Below are 22,003 nucleotides of genomic sequence, written 5' to 3'. Positions count from 1 at the left end.
CAACATATGGCTCTCGAGCCATATCTGGCTTTTTTGAGGGCCAGATATGGCTCTTTCTGCAGGAGCCATAAAGTCAATTTTTTTCAGGCGCTGTTACAGGACCGCGCACTGTTACAGGAGTGCACACTGTGAACACTGTATGGCTCTCACAAAATTACATTTTAAAAAATGTGGCGTTTATGGCTCTCATGGCCAAAAAGGTTGCTGACCCCTGACCTAGGGAGAATACAAAGATACATCCACCTCACTGGTATCTATATCTCCCTTAGGACCTTAGGACCCTCTTTCTTTATAACAACTACTGTATGGCAGGAAGGTATCCTAATAATATAGTCCAAACTACAGGATGTATACTTTGAGAACAAGGGTAACTCCTTTGTGAAGTTAGATTTATAACTACACACTTTCCACATTTTAATGTGTCAACTTATACTTGCTGCGTGTTAAAAGAAGATGAATTGGGCAAAGGTCTGAATAAAGCTGACTTTATTGTGAGAACTGTAGATTACAAAAGTCAGAGTATACAGATCCCTAGTATGATCTGAGACTCTAAGGTCTAGAGATCTAGATATTTATAACATAAGTATAAGCATAGGCAGTGCTCTTAAGTAACATAAGTATAAGCATAGGCAGCCCACTCTTCTCAGTTATGGGAGCCACTATGGGGACTTCCCCTTTTGGGTAGCAGATGATCAGCACACTAAAAGTAAACTCCTTATGCCTCTTGTACCCTGTGACAAAATTCTGAGAATTTAGGGCCAGAAATGCTCAGGGGATTAAATTTATTTAATTATTGACACAGCATACTTTATCTCTAATTATTTCTTTTTTTTCTTTTTTTAAACCCTTACATTCCACCTTAGAATCAATATTATGTATTAGTTCCAAGGCAGAAGAGTGGTAAGGGCTAGGCAATGGGGGTTGTGACTTGCCCGGGGTCACACAGCTTGGAAGTATCTGAGGCCAGATTTGAACCCAGGATCTCCCATCTCTATCCCTGGCTCTCTCAATCCACTGAGTTACCCAGCTGCCCCCTGTTTATTTCTTGACTTCTTTTTTCTGTTTAACTTTTTATGCTTCCCTTGAGTGACAAATATGATTATCAAATTTTCTTTTCAACTCTATCCTTTCCATCAGAAGTGCCTGGAAATCCTCTGTTTCAATAAATATTCATTTCTTCCCCTGGAGTATTATGCTCAGTTTCCCTAGGTAGGTGATTTTGGTTGTAGTCCTATATTTTTTACTTTACAGAATATCATATTCCATGCCTTCTGGTCCTTTAATGCAGAAGCTACTAGGTACTGTGTAATCCTGGCAGTGGGTCCAAAATATTTAAATTTTTTTTCTGACTGTTTGAAATATCTTCTTCTTAGTTTCGGAGTTCTGGGATTTGGCTATAATAGTATTGTGAGTTTTAAATTTGGGATCTCTTTCAAGAGATGGTCAATGGATTCTTTCAATTTCTATTTTCCCCTCTTGTTTGAGAACATCAGGACAGTTTCCCCTGATAATTTCTTGCAATATGGTTTCCAGACTCTTTTTTTCATCATGACTTTTAGGTAGTCTAATGGTTCTTAGTTTTTCAGATTTTCTTATTTTTTGTCCTTTTGGATTTGTTTTATTGTTTTCTGATTGCTTATTAGCTGCCATTTGTCCAATTCTAATTTTTAGGAAGCTACTTTCTTCCTTGACTTTTTCTACTTCCTTTTTTAAGAAGCTATTTTCTTCTCTGATGTTCTATATTTTCTTTTTTAAGGAATCATTTTCTTTGATGAATTTTTGTTCTAAGCTATTGGCTCATTTCCTTTCCCAAGTTTTCTTAGTATTTATTTTTTATCCTCTTTTGATGTTCTTCCAGAAGTTCATTTTTGGCCTGATGTCCTTTCAAATTTTCCTTTGTGCCTTCACACATTTTGCCATGTCTGTCCTCTTCAGAGCCTACATTTAGGTCTTTCTAGTTGCTGAAAGTGTTCCAAGGTCAAACTTTTTCTTTGTCTTCTGCTCTTTTGGGAGGGAAGGGGAGCTTTTTCCATGACCATGCCTATATAATGAAGTTCAACTCCATTCCTGGGCTGGAGGGAGTACTGTCCCAAGCTTTTACTGTTGTCTATTCTAGTGCCTGAGATCAGCTCCACTGCCATTTTGGTCCTATGGTAAACAAAACATGGGGGCAGTCTAGCTGACGGGCTGTGGCAAGGCCTATAGTTTTTCAGTCCAAATGCCAGTTGCATTGGATCAACTTTAGGTTCTGCCCTTTCCCATTGTGTTTGGACCATGTTGGGCTATACTCCTTCCATTGCCACCTATACTGTATTGCATTAGTTTCTGGTCTGCCCTGATGATACTGGACTGAGCCTGGCTATGTCCCTCCCCATTCCACTTGCATTAGATCATGCCCAAATTCCATCCCAGAGTGCTTTCCTTCTACTCCAGTGAGATGTGTCCTTTTTAATGCTGTCCTAGGCTAGAATACTGCTTCACCCTGTCTTTTGTTAGTTCTTTCACTCCAGGGTTCATTTTGAGACATTTTGGGGGTTTTGTGGTTGTTTGGAGGTGGGTTTGATGAGCTCAGAGTGCTCCTTGCTCTTCCATCTTAGCTTCTAAAAGTAGAGGTTAAGTATCCTTTTCTAGGGACTCCTCAAATACAGAGCACACCATGAAGTTCAATATGGACTGCCTAAAACTGTGCCAACTTAATGAGTACTGTATCAGTACTGTATTTAGTTTTGATATTTGGAGACAATCAGCTGTTTTACTACAAAGAAAACTCAGCAAGGTGGATTCTGTACAAAATGCTGACAGAAATCAATGATCAGATGACACCTTAAGGCTACATGGGACCACAACCCATATGTAATAGGGATGGCTTTCCAGTCACAATGAATTCAGAAAACCTAGGGATGGACCTGCATTCTATCAGGCGAATGAATGAAGACAGCATACAAGTGATAGGACACCTCTGATCCAACTGAAACCTCATTACATCCCTGCCTGGCAGCTGAGCCAGCTGCTTCCAGGTGTGATTGAATCAAAAGTGACATTCTGCTCTTCAGAGATGGCTCCAGAATTCCCAAGAGGCTAAACTGATATTTCTACCCTTCCCAAGATGTCCTGTGAGACCTTCGCAAGCTTAGTATGGGGAATCAAGAGAAAGAAGTGTTCTATTCTACCAGTTAGCATCACACTCTTACCTTATGCCCTGCACCAGAAAAAGAAGCCTGAATCCTACCTGAGCTTTTTTTCCAATAGAGTTACAACTCACAGATTCAGAATAAGCTAGAGAAATCCAGAGGGGTAGTGGAGATCACCTAAATTCAAACTATAAAATATTTTTAAAGAAATTGATTTTTGTTACTTTAAATTATGTCCAATAACACAGGGAGCCCCCTAAATGATGAAACTGAAATACAAATTCTCCCATGTTTATTCTAATGAATGGATTAAAATCATTAGCAATTAACACATTGATTTACTGAAATAAGATGTTGTGGAAATGGTTTTGAAAAGGTGTTTGAAAAGTAGGCTAAACATTCACCCTTTAGCTGATTTGTTTGTCTGTTTGTTTTATTATCCACAGGTGCAATGTAGTCAGTTTAGCCAACATCTAAATGATCCCAAATTCTGAACGGGCTGGGTTTGAATCAATATGTCTATAAAATTTTTTAAATGAGTAAAGTGTAGAGCCATGTTTCTTGAGTGAGAAACTATGAAGATTTGGCATATATGCACATATTGTTATAAGGTAAAATTTACAACAAAATCATGACATTTTAAGGGGTTTCTGCTTCTTGGTGGGGCATAATGGAGTAAGAGTTAATTTTGTGCCAGAAAATACTGGTATTAATAGGCCCAGACTAAAAAAATACATTTTGGAAGAGGACAGGTTAAAAATACAGATGATTTAGTAAATACAGGTAGATATAGATATAAATGTAGATATAAAGAGAAATAGAGATATATAGGGAGAAAAAAATATGGGTATATAGAGATAAGGATAGGACCTGGGAGATATAGAGAAATAGGGAAAAACGGTCATACAAATACAGATATAAGTGCAGAGATAGAGTACAAATAGATTGATATTTAGATAATTATCAATATATTTCCAAATAAATATACAGAAAGCTTGGCCAGTTTAATGTCATATCCACTGGTGAGCAGTTTTCAAATAGCCAAACAGACATAATCTCCTACTCCTAAATTAACTTAATCTCTATAAAAATTCATTAAATTCTCATCCAATTCAGCATTTGAGATAGCTTTGGCAATGTTGAAAGAAAAAAGTTGCTTTGAACAAGTTGGTCAACTCATTGAAAGGGATCAAAAAAAACGAGTGGAAGTTGCAAACTAGATGCAAAGAGCAGAGACAACTTTCTTCTAAAGCCTTTAATGATGTTGACTTCCCCTGTATATGCATTGGCTATTGAGTGCATCACAAAGCCAATCTGGGTAATCTGCAATAAGAGGAACAGCAGTGGCATAGGATATCAGGTTGGCAGTAGAGTTTGTATGAAATAGTATGTTTTTAGTAGAAAAGAGAATTTCATTGTTGCAGTAGAATTCTGCTATGAGGAATAGGGTTACCTAATCATAGGTTCATAGACTTAGTGGAAAGTTACCTTAGAGTTAATTTAGTCCAATCCCTTAATTTTACAGATGTGGAAACTAAACCTAGAGATGGAAAGTGATTTGCTCAAGATCACATAGGTTATAAGAGATTTGAGCCTAGTTTTTCTGGTTTCCAGTGGATAATTTTTTCTATTGTTGTTCAGTTGTTTCTAACTCTTCGTGACCTGATTTGCATTTTTCTTGGCAAAAATATTGGAGTGGTTTGCCATTTCCTTCTCTAGCTCATTTTACAAATGAGGAAACTGAGGCAAATAGGATTAAGTGCTCAGAGTCACACAGCTAGTGTCTGAAGCTAGATTTGAACTAATGAAGATGAGTCTTCCTAATTCCAAGCCCAGTGCTCTATCTACTGCGCCACCTAGTTGCCCATCATTATTTCAACTACACCATTTAACCTCTAATCTTCATGGCATGAGGCATAACAGTTGGGATATTTTCCAGAGGTTCAATTTTGACTTGGAGGAGGAAGATGGGGTTCTGTGCCCAAGAAAAGTGAATCTTTGAGAGACAGCAGGTTATATGGAAATAACACTGATTTTCAAGTCAAAAGACCAAAGTTTGAGTTACATCTGACACCAAATAGCTTTATAACCTTTGGAAAGTCACTTAAACTTTCCAGTTCTTAGTTTCTTTATCCATAAAATAAGGAATAATCAAACTATGTGCCTATCAGCAATACTATGAGGACAGCAATTTTTGAGCCTTCAAAATGCAATGTGTGAACATTTTTTTCCCAGAGTGATATAAAATTTTAGTCCAAAAATAAGATAAAGGAGGGACATCAATCACAGGTGATAGAACTAAGGAGTGACTTAAGAACCAGATATCTTTTTTTGATGAGTAAGAAAGTAATTTAATGGTAATGAAAGGTCCAGTGCAGAGGAATAAATGAGTCTTTTTCAGGGTGTCTACTTCCTTAATAATAACACTATATCTCTCTTGAGTTGGATAGGTCTGTCATGAATCCAGTGGTGCCCTCTCCAGAGAAGGAAGAGATAAGCAAAAGGTTACAATAAACTTTCCATTTTCTCCACATTTTCTTTGGCCTCAAAATTTCCTTGTGGAACTGGATATGCCAGCAGGTATCTTATAGTATGAATAGCCACCCAAATTCCCAGCATACAAGAATGATTTCAAATACTCCACTGCCACACTGTCATGGAAGTGGCAAGCTGAGCATTGTCCATCAATCTGCTTATTGATCTTCAGAAGAATTATAATGCAAGGTCGATGTAGGACCCAATCAGAAAATAACTTTCCTTGGTCTGCCAAATTGCAGGGAAACCAATTGAGTCTGGTTGTGAATATTCTTTATCTGCTATCATCAGATCATACCCAGTGGAGCAAGAGTAAATCATACCTAATTTTATGTGCTGCAAACAAGCCTCATGACTCTACCAGACTTCCAAATGGCCATCTTCACAATGGTATATCTGCCCTGATAGTTGTAGCATCCTAGAATGTACCTGGATGGGATATTTTCCAGAGGTTCAATTTGGACAGGAAGGGGTTCTATACCCATGAAAGGTGAATCTTTGGGAGATAGTAAGTTCTATGGAAAAACACTGATTTTCAAGTCAGAAGTCTGATTGATGAGCAATTCTTAGAGCTTGCCTCTTCCATGACATCTAGATAATGGCCTATTTGAAATCATTCTCTTATATTGAGTATTTGGATGGCCATTCATACTACAGTGTTCAACCTGCTGAAAATAGCATCCAGTTAGACATACTGTTAGTTGAATAGATAAGTTATCTAAAAGTACTCAAGGCTTACCTGGTTGGTATAGATGAGGTTGATGACAAGGTACCAGACTCCCTCAATGTAGATGGGGTCTCTTCACCTCAGGTATGAACTTTCTTCTGAGCAGCAGTTCTTTTTCTGTAGAGCATAGCTCTTCTTAGCCAAAATATACATAGAGTTAGGACATGGGGAAAGGTAGTGTATCCAATGGAAAAATAGACATTTCTGTCATAGTTGATGAATTGATTTATATGATTAATTATTTGTAAGGATCAAAGTAAATCAAAATGAGGCCAGATATAAAATATTGTTGAAGCTCATTGAACACACCTCACAATCAGGGAATGTGTGTGTAGAGCTACATATATGTATAAGTTAAAATATATATAAAATATATATATGATATATATATTTTGTGAGGATCCAATTTATATATATATAAAACCTCATTGGATCCTCACAAAAACCCTAATTAGTAGTTATTATTATCATCATCCCCTTTCTGCCGATGAGGAAACTGAAGATGAGAGAGGTTAAGGGACTTTCCCAGGGTCACATAGCTAATAAGTGTCAAAGGGGATATTTGAGTTCAGGTCTTCTTTTTTTTTAAAACCCTTACCTTCCATCTTGGAGTCAATACTGTGTATTGGCTCCAAGGCAGAAGAGTGGTAAGGACTAGGCAATGAGGATTAAGTGACTTCCCCAGGGTCACACAGCTGGTAAGTGTCTGAGGTCAGATTTAAACCTAGGACCTCCTGTCTCTAGATCTGGCTCTCAATCCTGGAGCTCAGATCTTCTTTACTACAGCACTGTGCCCAATATTCCACTTCAAATCCTGGGTAAGAAACTAGATATAGATGAGAAAATTGTTGAAATAAAAGAATAACTCATGGTTCAAAAAGTCCTTTTAAAAAGCCCACTAGTGACTCACTATTTCCTTTAGGATCAAATATAAAGCCTATTCTTTGGCATTTAAAATTCTTCCCAATATTTCTAGTCTTCATATACTTTGCATCATTCCATGCACCCTAAGATCCAACCATGGTAGCCTCCTTGCTATTCCTCAAACCCAACTCTATCTCTCATCTCTATGCTTTTGCATGACTATTCCAAATTCTTAGAATGCTTTCCCTCTTCAGTTCTACTTCTTAGAATCCCTGGTTTCCTTCAAGACTCATCTTAAATGCCAACTTCTGTGAGTTGCCTTTGCTGGTCACCCTCCTAGCTTTTAGAGCCTTCCCTTCTAAGGCTACCTTCCAGCTACTCTGAGTGTAACTTGTATGTACCTACTGTTTTCTGCTTTGACATTCCCCCATCAGAATATAAATTCTTTGAGGACAGGAACTGGCTTTATCTTTATCTTAGTACTTCCTACAATGCCTGCAACTTGAGAAGTGCTTAAAAAATGTTCACTTGATTGACTAATCCCATTGAGACTTGAAAGACCACAAGAGCATTATGTATACCTAATGGCATAACCCATTACATGATCTGGAAAGCCATTTTTCATTATTCACCTTCCTATGTCTGCATCATATGCCCTCTGGAAGTACAGTTTGATGTCAGATCACTATCTCAGCCAACTGGTCAAATAGATCATGCTGGGATACATGGTAATTAGATATATCAGTTATGAGACTGATTGAACAGGAGGGTACCATAAATATAGCATACACATATTTTAGCAGAGTATTTGACAAAATGCACTTAGTCTAGTGCCTGACACATAATAAGTGCTTAATTTGTTCTGCTCCCTTTTTGTTGTTTTAATTGACAATACTGTAATCATTGCTCATGTAACCCTGACACATAATAAATGCTTGTTGACTGACTGGCTGACTCAAGAAACCTTTATATTTTTTTAACAAGATGGGAAAAAATGTGCTCTTTACCACTGCTTGAACCAACCCTATCTTAAGAAGGTGCAGTGATAAATGAATCAATGTTAACAGGAAAGGAGGTCTTCTGGACTCTGTCATCAGCACTGCTGTGCTTAATATTTTTGTCAGTGATTCATATGAAGGCATACCTGACATGCTTATCAAGTGTATGGATAGTACACAGCTAGATAAGACTGCTAATACATTTAATGTTAGAATTAAAATTCAAAAAACCAGCACCTTAATATGTAGAAATTATGGGCTAAATGTGGCAAAATAGAACTTGGTAAGAATAATATGAAGCCCTTAAAAAAGGTCTTGCACAAATACAGGGTGGAGGAAACTTAGCTAGAGAATAGTTTCTGGGAAAAAGTCATTGGGGTGGGAATAGACTATAGCCCAATTCTATGACAGGGCTACCTAAAAAGCTAATGTAACTTTAGGTATATCGTATCCATGACAAGAAAGGGGTTAGCCCACTTCAACAGTAGTAATCGTGTTCCACTTAGGGGACTACACTTTAAAAAGGACATAGATAAACTACAGCAAGCCTGGAGGGGAGTAACCAGTAAAGGAAGGAGACATGTCATGTGAGAAATGGATCAAGGGAAAAGCAATTATGATGATAATAACAGATGAGATTTAGATAGTCACTTAAATCTGCAAAGCATTTTACCATCATTATTTTCTTTTGATCCCCTCAAATACCTAGTTAATATGTCCTGAAGAAAATCTTAAGAAAGTAAGGATTCAGAATTGGGAGAGAATTGCAGAGCAGATTCTGCTCTAATTGCAGAAGGGAGGAGCTGGTGGACCAGAGACAAAGAGAATTCAGGATTTAACCCAGTCTCCTCCCAATGCCCCTAATTTAACCCAAAGAAGCATCCATAGGATTGTATATAATAAATCTAGCTGGAAAGGGAATCTTAGAGGTCATTGAGTCTAAATCCATTTTACAGATGAGGAAATTGAGTCCAAGTGAGATTAAGTGGGTTTCCCACACAGAACTGGAATTTGAATTCAGGATCTTTTATTCCAAATCCAGTACTTTTTCCACTGCCACTCAGTACCTCTGATATTCAATTCTTCCTCAGTTTGCATCTCCCTCCTATGTTTGATGAATCTGGGAGATCCAGGGGACAGATGGATGAAAGAAAGGCCAATTAGGTACAATGACTAAGGTTAATGTGTATAGAAAATTGTGTAGGTGTATGCTGTCTATATTTAAAGAACAATTATTGTTGCCTTTTTTAAAAGATCATATGAATTTTGTAAGTGCTGTCCCCAGCTGAATCTGCCCTTGTAACAAAGAGAAACAATTAAACAAAATAAATGATAAAATGACCTGTTACTATATGCAACATTCTGTTCTCATAATCTTCCCCTAACAAGAAAAATGTTCACCATCTTGTTCCCAATAAGCAAGATTGTTAACTTAAATTAATTTGTTCTGCTCCCTTTTTGTGTTGTTTTAATTGACAATACTGTAATCATTGCTCATGTAACCCTTTATAAGAAATGGGAATGAAGTGTAGTTTTCCCAGCTGGGAGAAAGAACTAAAAGATAATGGGAAGCAAAAAAGCCAGGAAGGACAAGGGAATCCTGGGGACTTCTGCTCTTTCCCACTATCTGTTGTTGTTGCAACTAATCTGGCAGTCCATTACTCAGATACTCAGAAATGGGGTAAGATTCTGGTTGCCTTTTAAGATCTCCTCTACCCAAAGAAAGATGACACAAACAGGAATTGGCTGCATTCCAGATACAGACTTACCTAGGAGACTTACAGTGTGATAGCTTGGGAGGGTATTCCCCACCCAGATCCAAACTTCAAGAGTAATCTTATATATATATATAAGACTATATAGTCTTATAGTCTATACTGAGAATCAGTTCCAAGACAGAAGGACTAAGCATTTGGGGTTAAGTGACTTGCCCAGGGTCACACAGCTAGGAAGTGTCTGAGGTAATGTTTGAATCCAGGACCTCCCGTCTCCAAGCCTGGTGCTGTATCTACTGAACCACCTATCTGCCCTTCAGAGACTAGTCTTTATACCTCAAAGCTGACAAGAAGAAGCCCAAGGAATGGGGATTGTTCCTTTATTGTATCCCTGGAGTTTCATCTCAGGCACTGAATAAAAGAGACATCAGAGTCAACAGGAACCAATCAGAAGACATCTATTTCTGATATGAAATATGTGTTTGGAGGTGTGGGGAAAGGAGGAGGAAGTGTTCTGGGGTCAGCTGGTTCTGGCTCGAAAGGGCCAATTGTTTAATTTTCCAGGTGAGCATTTACACTCCAGAAATCAATAAGCTACAAATTAAGGCTTGACTTATTGGTTTTTTGATTGTCAAGACGTAAGAAAGTGATAGCGAAATGTTGATAATGGAGATTAAACATAAAAATGTGTCATGTATGCTCTTTTTTCAGAAAATCAATTATTAAACCTTTATCAGCATACCTCTGGAATAACCCTTCCATCCCAACACACAAATGCTATGTGTATTTTTTCTTTTTTTCTCTTTCTTCTCTCCATCCTTTAATATGCATTCCCTTATTTCACTGAATTCCTTATTTTGTTCAGTGTAAAAATATTCTATTCCATTTTTATATCACAATTTGCTTAAGCATTTCCCAATTGATGAATCCATACTTTGTTTCCAGTACATTTTTCTACTCCAAAGAGTGATGCAATGAACATGTGTGAATATATGGCACCTTTCTTCTGTCATTAACCTCCTTGGGGCATATTCTGGTAGAGAAATTGGTTAAGTCTAAGGCTGTGAAGAGTTTAATGACTCTTTTCAAGTAATTCCAAATTGTTTTCTCTAACAGTTGGACCAATTGACAGCACCACTAGAGGTGGATTAGTGTCCGACATAGAGCATCTCCCACCGTGCAGAAGAAGCTATCTCATTAGTCTGTAAGAATGGCATGTTGTGGGCCAGTGGGCAATGGCAGAGGAGCTTGTAGACCCTTAGGCTTGCTGGAGATGACTTCAAAGGAATTAGATTAGCAAACCCCTGTCTAGCTGAGAATGAGTCCTGTGGTTTCTGCTTTTCAGGCTTACCAAAGTCATATTCTGAAAGTATGAATGTCTCACAAGGATGTCTAGTGGAGTTAATTATTTGGGTTCTGAACCTCTTCATAAGGTCAGGTAACTGAGAGACATAGAATCATAAAATGTCAGAGTTAAAAGGTCCTTCCAACATAAAACCTTATCATTAGACCTTATAAGTCATCCAGTCCAACCCCTTAATTAATGGGATAAGATACTGAAGCCCAGAGACGTTTCTTCCTCTTAAAAGTGAGGGATTTGACCTGGATAACCCCAAAGTTAAGTTCCTTTCCAATCATTCTGTATATATCGTATATTTATTTATCCTATATTAACTTGTTGCACCATCACTCACCTCCAACCCAGGATTGTTAGCTCATTTGAGGCAGGAACTGTTTTATTCTTCTATTTATATCTCTAGTACCTTCCAACATGGTTAGCATTTCACAGGTGCATACTAAACATGGGTTCAAATCTCACCTCAAACACATCCTAGCTCTGTTACCCTGCGCAAGTCATTTAAGCCCAATTGCCTAGCCCTTACCAGTCTTCTATCTTAGAACTGATACTAAGACAGAAATTAAGGTGTTAAAACAAATTAATAAATGATTATTGATTAAGTCACGTGACAAAATAGTAAAAAATCTAGGATTATAACCCAGGCTGACTCCTACTCTAAGATTCTCACCCTTACATGGAACTGCCTTCCAAATTACAATTTTTCTCCCAAAGTCTTTTGACATTTCAGCTTCTCTTGAAGAACTCTTCGTACCTTCCACATTTAAGCTAGACAGATGGGCTCATTCGCATATCATGGGTTGTAAAATATAGGCAGGAACTTCATTTTAGACCTCAAGACTTTGAGGGACTGAGAAAGGCATGTTTGGAAGCTGTCACCTAACGAGATCAAGAATGAAGGGGGGTGGGGAAAAGGGAGGAGATTAACCATAGTACAGACCCAAACTCACAAGAACCTAGTCCACAAAAGAATAACCTGACAGAATAAAATTCTTCTTGCTTGACCTTTGTGTAAAATAAGCTGAGAAAGAAAGTACCTATCAATAAATTCCTTGAAAATTAGTTAAGGGAAAGAGGGCCTGTGGATAATTAGGAAAAACATAACTCTCGTTACAGCTATACCCAGTTATCATTAGTAAATTTAAATTACTTTGCTTCCTTATTAAGTTACATTTTCCCTCTTATTTCCAGTTATTCTGCTTGTGGAATGGAAAAATTTCCCCACTGGCCTTGAATGCTTAGAAAACTTAATAAAGACTTTCTTTCCCAATAAAGAACACCACAGGCAGGCTTCTCAATGATTTTTTTTAAGTTAGAGGTGAATATTTGGTGCATAAGGCATTTTAATTTATGCTGATTTTATATTAGTATAAGGTACAGTTCAGAACATCATAGTCATATTTGTATCTTCTTAGTGGTCCTTTTGGAATTGTTGTTTGGCCATAAACAATAGGGAGAGCCCCTATTCCCGCAGAACTAATGTATACTTGGTATGTGCAGAACTTCTGTTCTGATGGGTTCTTTTTCTGAGGGACGTGGGGGATAAAACTTTCATAGCTTGCATTAGCCTTCTCTTTCTAAGAGGATAGACTCAAAGGGCTGCAGAAGCAGCAGATATCATGGCAGTGAAGCTATTACTGTGCAACCATATAATCCTGATCATTGGAATTTCTGGAGGTTATTGTGCTATAATGAACAGAATGCTGTATTTACAATATTCACAATAGTTACAAAAAGGGAAATAAGACCACTAAAAAGGAGCCAAATTCTGAGTAACTGAAATGCAAAAATAGAGCCAGAGAAGTAGAGTACTTCTCAGACAGAATGTTGTATACATCATTAATTACCAGATGAATGTGAGTTATCATTTCCTAAAACTTGGGTTTGTGATTTTCTCGACAGGAAAATGTGGATCTTGGAGATTTGATGTTTTCCCTTTGCTATCTTCCAACGGCTGGCAGGCTAACCATCACCATAATCAAGGCAAGGAACTTAAAAGCAATGGATATAACTGGAGCATCAGGTAGGGAATTCACCGGTTCAACTTTTCTTTCTCTACCTTTTGTGACCCCATTTCATTGGTCTGACCTCAAGTGATTGGGAAAATAACCACTGTTTGTGTACATTTGGACTGATTGACTCAATATAGGAGCCCAATTTGTTTCAAATACACGCCAGTGATTCTCAGAAGAACAAGGAATGACTGGTTAATAAACTGATTAGTAAATGCAAGGCCAGCCATTGTGAACCAGACAAGGATGGGATTTCTCCACAAAATCAGAGGTGGAGGACTGTGAGTATAGAACACTGCATATAAGTCTAGGTATTTTCAATATGTTGATTAATTTTACTGAATTTTCCCCTTTTTTTAGTCTCTAAAAGATGGGCCTCTGGGAAGTAGATGCAGATACACTGGGAAATATAAGTGACATAAAAACAAAATATATCAATTTCTTTAAAGAACCAAGGCCATAACTTCCAGGACAATGAGAAAACTTTGCATCCCACTGGTCCCAAAACATGATTCTATCTATTCTAAGCTTTCATTTCTCTCTCCAGCTCCCAAAACCTATAGGAACTACTTTGACAGCAATTCCACCTATGTGTAGGCTAACTTGGGTGGCTACCAGGAACCTACATCCCCCAAAAGTACAACAAGAAGATATTGAGGATTCTCATAAACCAGAAAACTGTGGGGATTTGAAAGAAGAGGAATAATATTTTATTTTTTGAGATTGTAAAGCATGCTCTATTTATTGCTTTCTGCAGTCTATCCTAGCTTCCTGAAGGGAAGTTGGAAACCCCAGGGAGGAGGGTTAGGAGGAAAAAGACATAGAAGTAAAGATACAAAAAGAATAGCAACTACTCATTAAAGATAGAGCCAGGAACATAGATGAGAATAAGAACATCAGTCCTTTACCCTGAAGCAGCAGCTCAGTAATCAGAAGCACAGCTTTTCTCTTAGAGGCTGATGCCTTATTCTTCCTTTCCAATCTAAATTTTCTGTCCTCAGTGATTAACAAAAAAATAAATCCTAGGGGAAAATCACACTCATATTTTGTTTCTTCTGCAAAGGCACCTCTATCTTCTAATAGTGATCAGGGAAGAGATCTTAGTTTTAGACCCAAATCTGCCATGGATAGCTAATAAGCTATGTTTTATTTAGCAATCAACAAATCAGCATCTTTAAGTGCCTATCATGTACTGAGAAGCACTGTGCTAGGTTCTTGGAATTCAAAGATAAGTATACTACACATTTTGAAAGAGCTCCTACTTTATCAAGGGAGATAGCATATGCTTCTGTGTGTGTGTGTGTGTGTGTGTGTGTGTGTGTGTGTGTGTATTTGAATAAATACAAGGTAGTTGGGAATAGGTGGATAAGAAAAGATTTCATCTCTCTATGCCTCAATTTCCCTCTCTTTTAAAGGAAGACTTTGGACTAGAGCAGGAATTCTTAACTCAAGGTCCATGAATGTGTGCATTTGGGTTTTTTTCAGTTTTGTTTTGTTTTGTTACATTTTGATAACTTTATTTCAATATAATTTCTTTCCTTTTAAATCCTATGTATTTTCTTTTATACATTTAAAAGAAAGATTCTGTAAAGGGATCTGTTGACTTTCCCAGATTACCAAAGGAATCTAGAACATACAAATGGTTAAGAGCCCCTGGATTAGATGATCTCTAATGTCTCTATGGGGCAGCTAGGTGGTACAGTACAGAGAGAACCAGACTTGGAATCAAGAAAATGAGAATTCATATCTGACCTTAGATACTTACTAGCTGTGGGACTCTGGGTAAGTCACTTAGCCCCTAGTTGCCTCAGTTTCTCTTCTATAAAATAGAGACACACTGGAGAGAGAAATGGCAAACCACTCAAGTTGTTGATAATAAGTAAAAGCTTGTAATAAGAAGAGATGTTTTTTCAAACCACTTGACCAAGAGAATTCCATGGACAAAGTCAACGGGGTCACATAGAATCAGACATGACTAAACAACAATGTCTCTTCTAGCCCTAAAGTTATACAGTCGGTGGTCTTTGCCTCCTAAGCTTCACTAGATTCAGCAGGAAGACTATTCTTCCAAATCCTGTGGGCATGGATTGTTAACAGGCAGTATAGGGCCTTATGACACTGATTTAAATATAGGGATATTCAATAAAACACTCCTGGAAACAGAAAGTCCTGATGGGTTCACAAAAAGTCTTCATACCATTTAAAGTGACATCATTCCTTGAGAAAGTTACATCCAAAAATCTTGCCTGAATGAATCCCTTAATTGTGTATTATATCCACTTGAGCAGGAAAGCCTTTTAGCTCTAAGAGCCTCCTAAGCATTTCAATAATAAAAGGCTTGAATTTGGCTCTAGATGCCTGAGTTGTACACATAGATATACACACACCCCCATGGATGCCACACAAGTTTGCATATGTAACAGATTCTTTCTGTGCTTTAATCCAGGCTCATTCTCATCTCGATATGCTCCTTGTGTCTTCACACAGATCCTTATGTGAAGGTCTCACTGATGTGTGATGGCAAACGTCTGAAGAAAAGAAAAACTTCCACTAAAAGGAACACACTCAACCCTGTTTACAATGAAGCCATAGTCTTTGATGTCCCCCCAGAAAACATTGACCAAATTCACTTGTCAATAGCTGTCATGGACTACGATCGGTGAGATGCCTATAACTTGTACTTGATGGAAATCTGTGGGGTGTTCTGTGGGGCTGTAGAATGACAGGCAGGAGAAAATAGGTCTGGGAGACCAGAAGTGAGCCTGTATGTATATTTTATAATAGATTGAAGAAAGGAGAGGTTTAATGAAAAGCTCCAACATTCCAGCCATCATCTAGAGAACACTCTCTCTCCCTTTTTCTCATCCCTCAAACTCTAATCTCCCAATATTATTTTCCTCTGAATCATTTTCTCTAACCAATATCTTCTCTGTCTCCCTCAGGATATCATTAGGAAATATCTCCTAGACCCTCAGATCTAGGACCTAACAATCTATTTGCTTTTCTCTTTCTTTCTCATCAACCCAGCCCACATTGCCCTCAAAAGATTTGACTTATCCTCTATTTTTGAAATTCAGGCTCTTTTGTAAAATAATCAATATTTTAAATATGTAACTTGGAACTTGTGTTCTCTATTTCCCCCTATCTCTTGAAGTTCTGAATGCAAATAATGGCCAGCCATTTAAATGTAAAATAAATCACCCAAAAGATCCAATGACCCAGCTAGAAACAGTCTCAATATTAGTGTATATTAACACACATAAAGTTCTATCTTTTAAAATTAAGAAAGCATAGAAGATGTATTTATAATCAAAACTATTATTTTTTTTCATTTAAAAGCCACAGCTTTTCTAAAAGTAATAGAAAGAAGAAAGCATCAAGCAACACAAACAAAAATAAATTTTTAAATTTTTAATTAGAGTCCTTCCATGTGATTTCAAAATTTCTTATTCTTGATTTTTCACTGCAAATATTTTTGCTACCAAGTCTTGGCCAAAAGTATACCTGAAATGCTGACAGGTTGGTGGTCCTAATATCAGAGCATGCCCTTGATGGAATCAAAGTATAATCATTTGCCAGGAAAAACAGGTCATTTGAATAATAACCTCAGACTAACTATGTGTTTCTGTCTTCTGTCTCCTCCATGTTGTATGAAATGCTAAGAATGTCATCCTGGTTAGCTACAATTCCACCAACCAGCCACATACAACTCTTACTAGCATTTCAATAACTTTTTCCACATACCAAAAATATCAAATAACTCAACTAAATGAAGAGACAGAAAAAGACAGAGAGACAAAGAGATATGAGTTCCAAAAAGAGTCATAACTAAAATGGAAAAACTAAATTTGGCCCTAAATTTGGCAAACTGCCAGATTTAGAAGGGGCAAAGAATACATACAGTTTTTTGATGGCCTAGGATGAGCTTTCTCACAATTCCAGGTAATCTGTACTGATTCGATAATAGCATCTCATACACTTTAGAAGATTTGTAGGTGCTTGTCATTGGGCAGAAAGGAGAATTCTAAGATTTAACTCTAGTTCTAAGTTATATATCTTAAAGTTTGGGTTGTCTAGATCAATGGTATCAAACTTAATTAGAAACACGAGCTACTACGAAACCATACATTAAATATCTCTGCAAGTGCATGTTAACTTTAAAAACTGCTTGTTACCATTATTAATGTTTTATTGTATTTTTATTTATATTTTTATAATATTTTCTTTTTTAATTTATTTTGTTAAATATTTCCCAATTACATTTTATTCTGATTCATGCCATACTTATGCCTTAAGTCTCAGGTTTGACACTTCTGCTCTAGAATGAGGGAACTGGGTAAAAACTCACCTAAAGGAAAAGTCTCAAGTCTGAGAGCAAGAACCATGAAGAGAAGAACCAAAGAGAAAAATAAGAAACTTGCTTTATCTGAGGGCAGCTAGGTGGCTCAGTGGTTTGAGAGCCAAGCCTAGAGATGGAAGGTCCTGGATTCAAATTTGGCCACTTCCTAGCTATGTGACCCTGAGCAACTCATTAACCCTTATTGCCTAGCCTTTTCTGTTTCTCTGCCTTGGAATAAATACACAATATTGATTCAAAGATGGAAAGTAAGGGTTAAAAAAAAAAGAAACTTGCTTTATTTTACAAAGAGGCAGAATTTGTAAGCTTGGTTAGATTAACCTAAGGTCATTTCGCTGAAAAAAAGCTGTCAAAGAAATAAGATGATGAAATGCAGAGAAAGCTTCAGGAATATGGGTTCTGAAACAATGACACTAACAAGTTCTAAAAGAAAGGGAATTAAGCAAGCAATGACTTGCTTAGAAAATAGAAAATTCTTTACAAAAAGAATATAGAAGTGGGATTAAGAACCCCAGTTTTCTCATCCCTCCGCTGTCAAAGCCTTGGAAGGCCTTTTGCTATTATACTTCTATGGGGCCTTTATGTTCCCACCTTACCCAGAGCCTGGACTCATTAACCCTCTCTCCCTCATTCAAGAACCTGGAGACTGACTGGGATTAACATGGTAGACATAACGGGGCTGTAAAGTGTGGTTAATTAACATTTATGAAGCACGTAGGGGAAGAAGAGTGAACCTACAAATGAGAAAGATAGGGGCAATCCTACAGAAACCAAATTAATTGGGGGTCTAGCCATAATCCTCTCCACATATACCTCATCTTCATCCTCTAATCTCATTTTTAATGGCTTGTTTTTAATGGCTTGGGATCCAGTTTTAAGAACAGCCATGTATGGAGATGATAAGTAGACAGTTATCAATTTGCTGCCTAATTGCTTATAAATAATAGTTGTCATTGAATGTCAACATTTTAAGAAAAAAACATTGTGGGCCATTTTCACAGTGTAGGTCACAATGAGATCATTGGGGTGTGCCAAGTAGGCAACGATGCAGAGCGCCTCGGACGAGATCACTGGAGCGAAATGCTGTCATACCCTCGGAAACCCATCGCTCACTGGCACCCGCTAGTTGAGGTAAGCTCCACCTCTCCCCTCACTGCTCAGTTTCTGTGTGAAGTAAATGGTGTTATCAAAATTGGTATATTTCAGGGCAGAGATCCAAGGGGGGCAGGGGTGGAGAGAAGGAGAGAGAGACAGAGACAGACAGACAGACAGACAGACAGAGGGAGAGGGAGAGGGAAAGGGAAGGAAGAGGGAAGGAAGGAAGGAAGGAAGGAAGGAAGGGTGGGTCATTAAGCATTTTACATATGTATGATCTATTCTGACAAAAGTTTATTGATGCCTTTTGTTTTTAATACCTTCTCCACCCCATTAAACTACTTCTTATAACAAAGAAAAAGAACTAGCAAAATTGACAGATAAGATGACCTAATTGTATATGCTAGCCTTCTTCTCTAGTCTTACAACTTTCAGCTCTGGGTGGTTTCTGAAGAATTGCTTTATTTGACTTATAGCCAGGTTTATTAATTTCATTGTTTTTCCTACACCTCATTAATTTTGAAGGACAGTGAATCTGTACTAACATCTAAAAAGTTGAATTGTGTAACATTAGACTATAGGTTATTCCAGTTCTGTGCTTTGTAAACTACAGTTTCAAATGAATACTTTTGGCTTAAAATTAATATTTATGGGATGTCTACTATATCTATCTCCCCAGGAAAATAATGACAAGGACTGTTTCACTTTTTCTTTACATCCCTAGTTCCTAGCTTCATGCCTTATGCATAGTAGGTGCTTTTAAAATACTCATTGTTGAATTGGTTTGAAACTATGAACTATGGTGTAATAGGGACACACTTTCACAGCAGGATGGGATAGTGGGGATAAATCTGAATCATAGACTCTTTTCTAAACCCTCACCTTCCATCTTAGAATTAATATTATGTATTGGTTCCAAGGGAGAAGACTGGTAAGGGCTAGGCAATTAGGGTTAAGTGACTTGTCCAGGGTCAACACAGCTAAGAAGTGTCCAGAGCCATCTTTGAACCAGAACACATCTCCAACCCTTAGGCCTGGTTCTCAATCCATTTAACCACCTAGCTGCCACCAGTGTCATAGACTCTTAACCCTGGGAGGGAGTTTGATGGTCAATTAATCCAATTTATACCTAAAGCCCTCTTTCATATACCTGATACTGCACCTGCTTTACTATATGCCATAATGTGAATCTCACTACTTCCCAGGACAGACAACTCATTCTTTTAACAAACAAAAATCTGTCTATAGTTTTTATTCATTTGCCTTAGTGCACTGGATTGGGAACAAGGGAGAGTAGAGTTCTAATCTTAGTTTCATATTGGCATGGAAGAAAACAAGAAAAGTTTTCCAAGGAGAGTCAAGTATAATATGATGGAATTAGAATCACTATTCAGTTCTATCTCCGATACCCATTAGCCATCTGGCTTTGGGAAAGTTACTTAACTTGTCTAGACATCAGTTTCCTCATCTGTAAAATGTGGATAACAGCATTTATACATATATACTTACTGAATTATTGAAAACACAATAAAATATGGATAGTTATTAAATGTGAGTTAATAATAATAGGCATAAAAAATAGTGCTTTAAACTTCATAAAGAACTTTGCATGTGTTATCTCATTGAATCTTCACAATAACCCTTTTAGAAGGTTATTATCCCATTCTACAGATAAGGAAACACAAGCAGAGATTCAGTGACTTGCCTGCAGTCAAACAACTAGTAAGTGTCTAAGGCAAGATTTGAACTCATTCAAAATCCAGCATTCTATCCATTTTCCCACCTTGCTCAGTTGTACAGTAGTTGATTTGAGAACTAATAGGAATCTGTATGGCATTGAGTAAAGCACTTCTTTTCTCTAGGCCTCAGGTCCTTCCCCTATAAAATGAAGAGTTCAAGAAAGATGCCGTCTTAAGTCCTTCTGATTCTGAAGTACTATGAGAAATTCAGCTTTATGGGAGAAAGAAATTAATCTCTGTTTGGAAATGTCTGCAGGTCTCTATCATAGGTATTTTCAGTGCATTCAAATTCTATCTGACAGAATCAGTTATTACTGATTTACTCTCATGAGGTCTTTAACGTATAACAGAATTTCAAAAGCTGCCCATTCCATAACACTGAAGTGTGAATCATGGGAGATGGGTGTTAGCCACTGGGAGACTTCTGGAGAATGATTTCAAAACCATGGGGATCTTATAACTAGAATCCTGCTCAATTGACTAGGAGGTGATATTACTTGCTCAACAAAGTCATATCACTTTTGTTTCTTCATAGAATGTGATCTTGACCTGGTGTGATTCACAAGTAATATTTGTCTGAAGTTTTGGTTCTTCCATTGGGGTTTGCATTCTTGCATGCATGCAGACTCTGATAGCACTTCCTCAGCTTTGGGTTCCTGTCTTGCCTGGTAGTCTGTTTGTTCTCTATGAGCCAAAAATAATGGGTGAGGGACAAAATTAGTTCTGAGGTATTAAGAACCTCCTTCTAATGGCACCAAAATAGGGAGAGTCAGACATTAATCCAGTATTCACTTGTCCTCCCCATTTACCTGAGAGGCTTGAGATTTATCCTATAGGCAATGAGCCATTGAAAGTGTTTGAATGTGAAGCACCATAGGACAATAATACTTCAGCGGAAAGTAACTTAGCCAGATATATAGGATACATAGTCAGGAAAGAATTAGGGATAGGAAAAATTGTTAGGACATTTCACTCATCCAGGTGAGAAGTAACGAGGATCTGAATTAATATAGTGGCATCAAGAATGAAAGAAAGGTAATAAATCAGAAAATGATAAGAAAAAATGGGCAGTACTTGGTGACTGATGAAATTGGGAATAAGAAAGATGAGAGGGCTCAAAAATGACTTATGTAGAACAAGTCCAATCCACATGAAAACATTTCAATTATCTAAAAGAAGGATGATATGCCTCATCTCTTCCTAAGCCTTTTTTTCTAATTTTTGAGCTTGGATACCTGCGAAAGTAGTAGTGCCACTGTCAGAGGTAGGGAAGACCAAAAGAGTATTTGGAAGTAGACTGGGGATAGGAGAAGAAATGAATTCTATTTTAGACAGGTATAAGGTAATCATGAGATTCCTCAAAGATATACAATAGGCAGCTGGAGAGATAGGACTGGGACTGCAGGAATCTGTTCCATTTGGTAGGAAGAAATGAAAATTACTTTCTTCCTGGTTCACATGGACTCTTACCTA

General features: G+C 37.5%; 1 protein-coding gene across 1 annotated transcript in view; it reads left to right on the top strand.

The window, feature by feature from the left end:
- SYT9 (synaptotagmin 9) overlaps positions 1-22,003 on the top strand; it is a 205,069-nt gene that overhangs the window by 133,209 nt on the left and 49,857 nt on the right. The window contains exons 4-6 of the mRNA XM_044681803.1: positions 13,230-13,350; positions 15,827-15,998; positions 18,698-18,827. Of these exons, the coding sequence (XP_044537738.1) occupies positions 13,230-13,350; positions 15,827-15,998; positions 18,698-18,827 (423 nt within the window). The remainder of the gene's footprint in view (positions 1-13,229; positions 13,351-15,826; positions 15,999-18,697; positions 18,828-22,003) is intronic.

This window comes from Gracilinanus agilis, chromosome 6 (genome assembly GCF_016433145.1).
Source record: "Gracilinanus agilis isolate LMUSP501 chromosome 6, AgileGrace, whole genome shotgun sequence".
NCBI lineage: Eukaryota > Metazoa > Chordata > Mammalia > Didelphimorphia > Didelphidae > Gracilinanus > Gracilinanus agilis.
The sequence above is the reverse complement of the archived record's forward strand: the minus strand, read 5'-3'. Positions and strand labels throughout refer to the sequence as shown.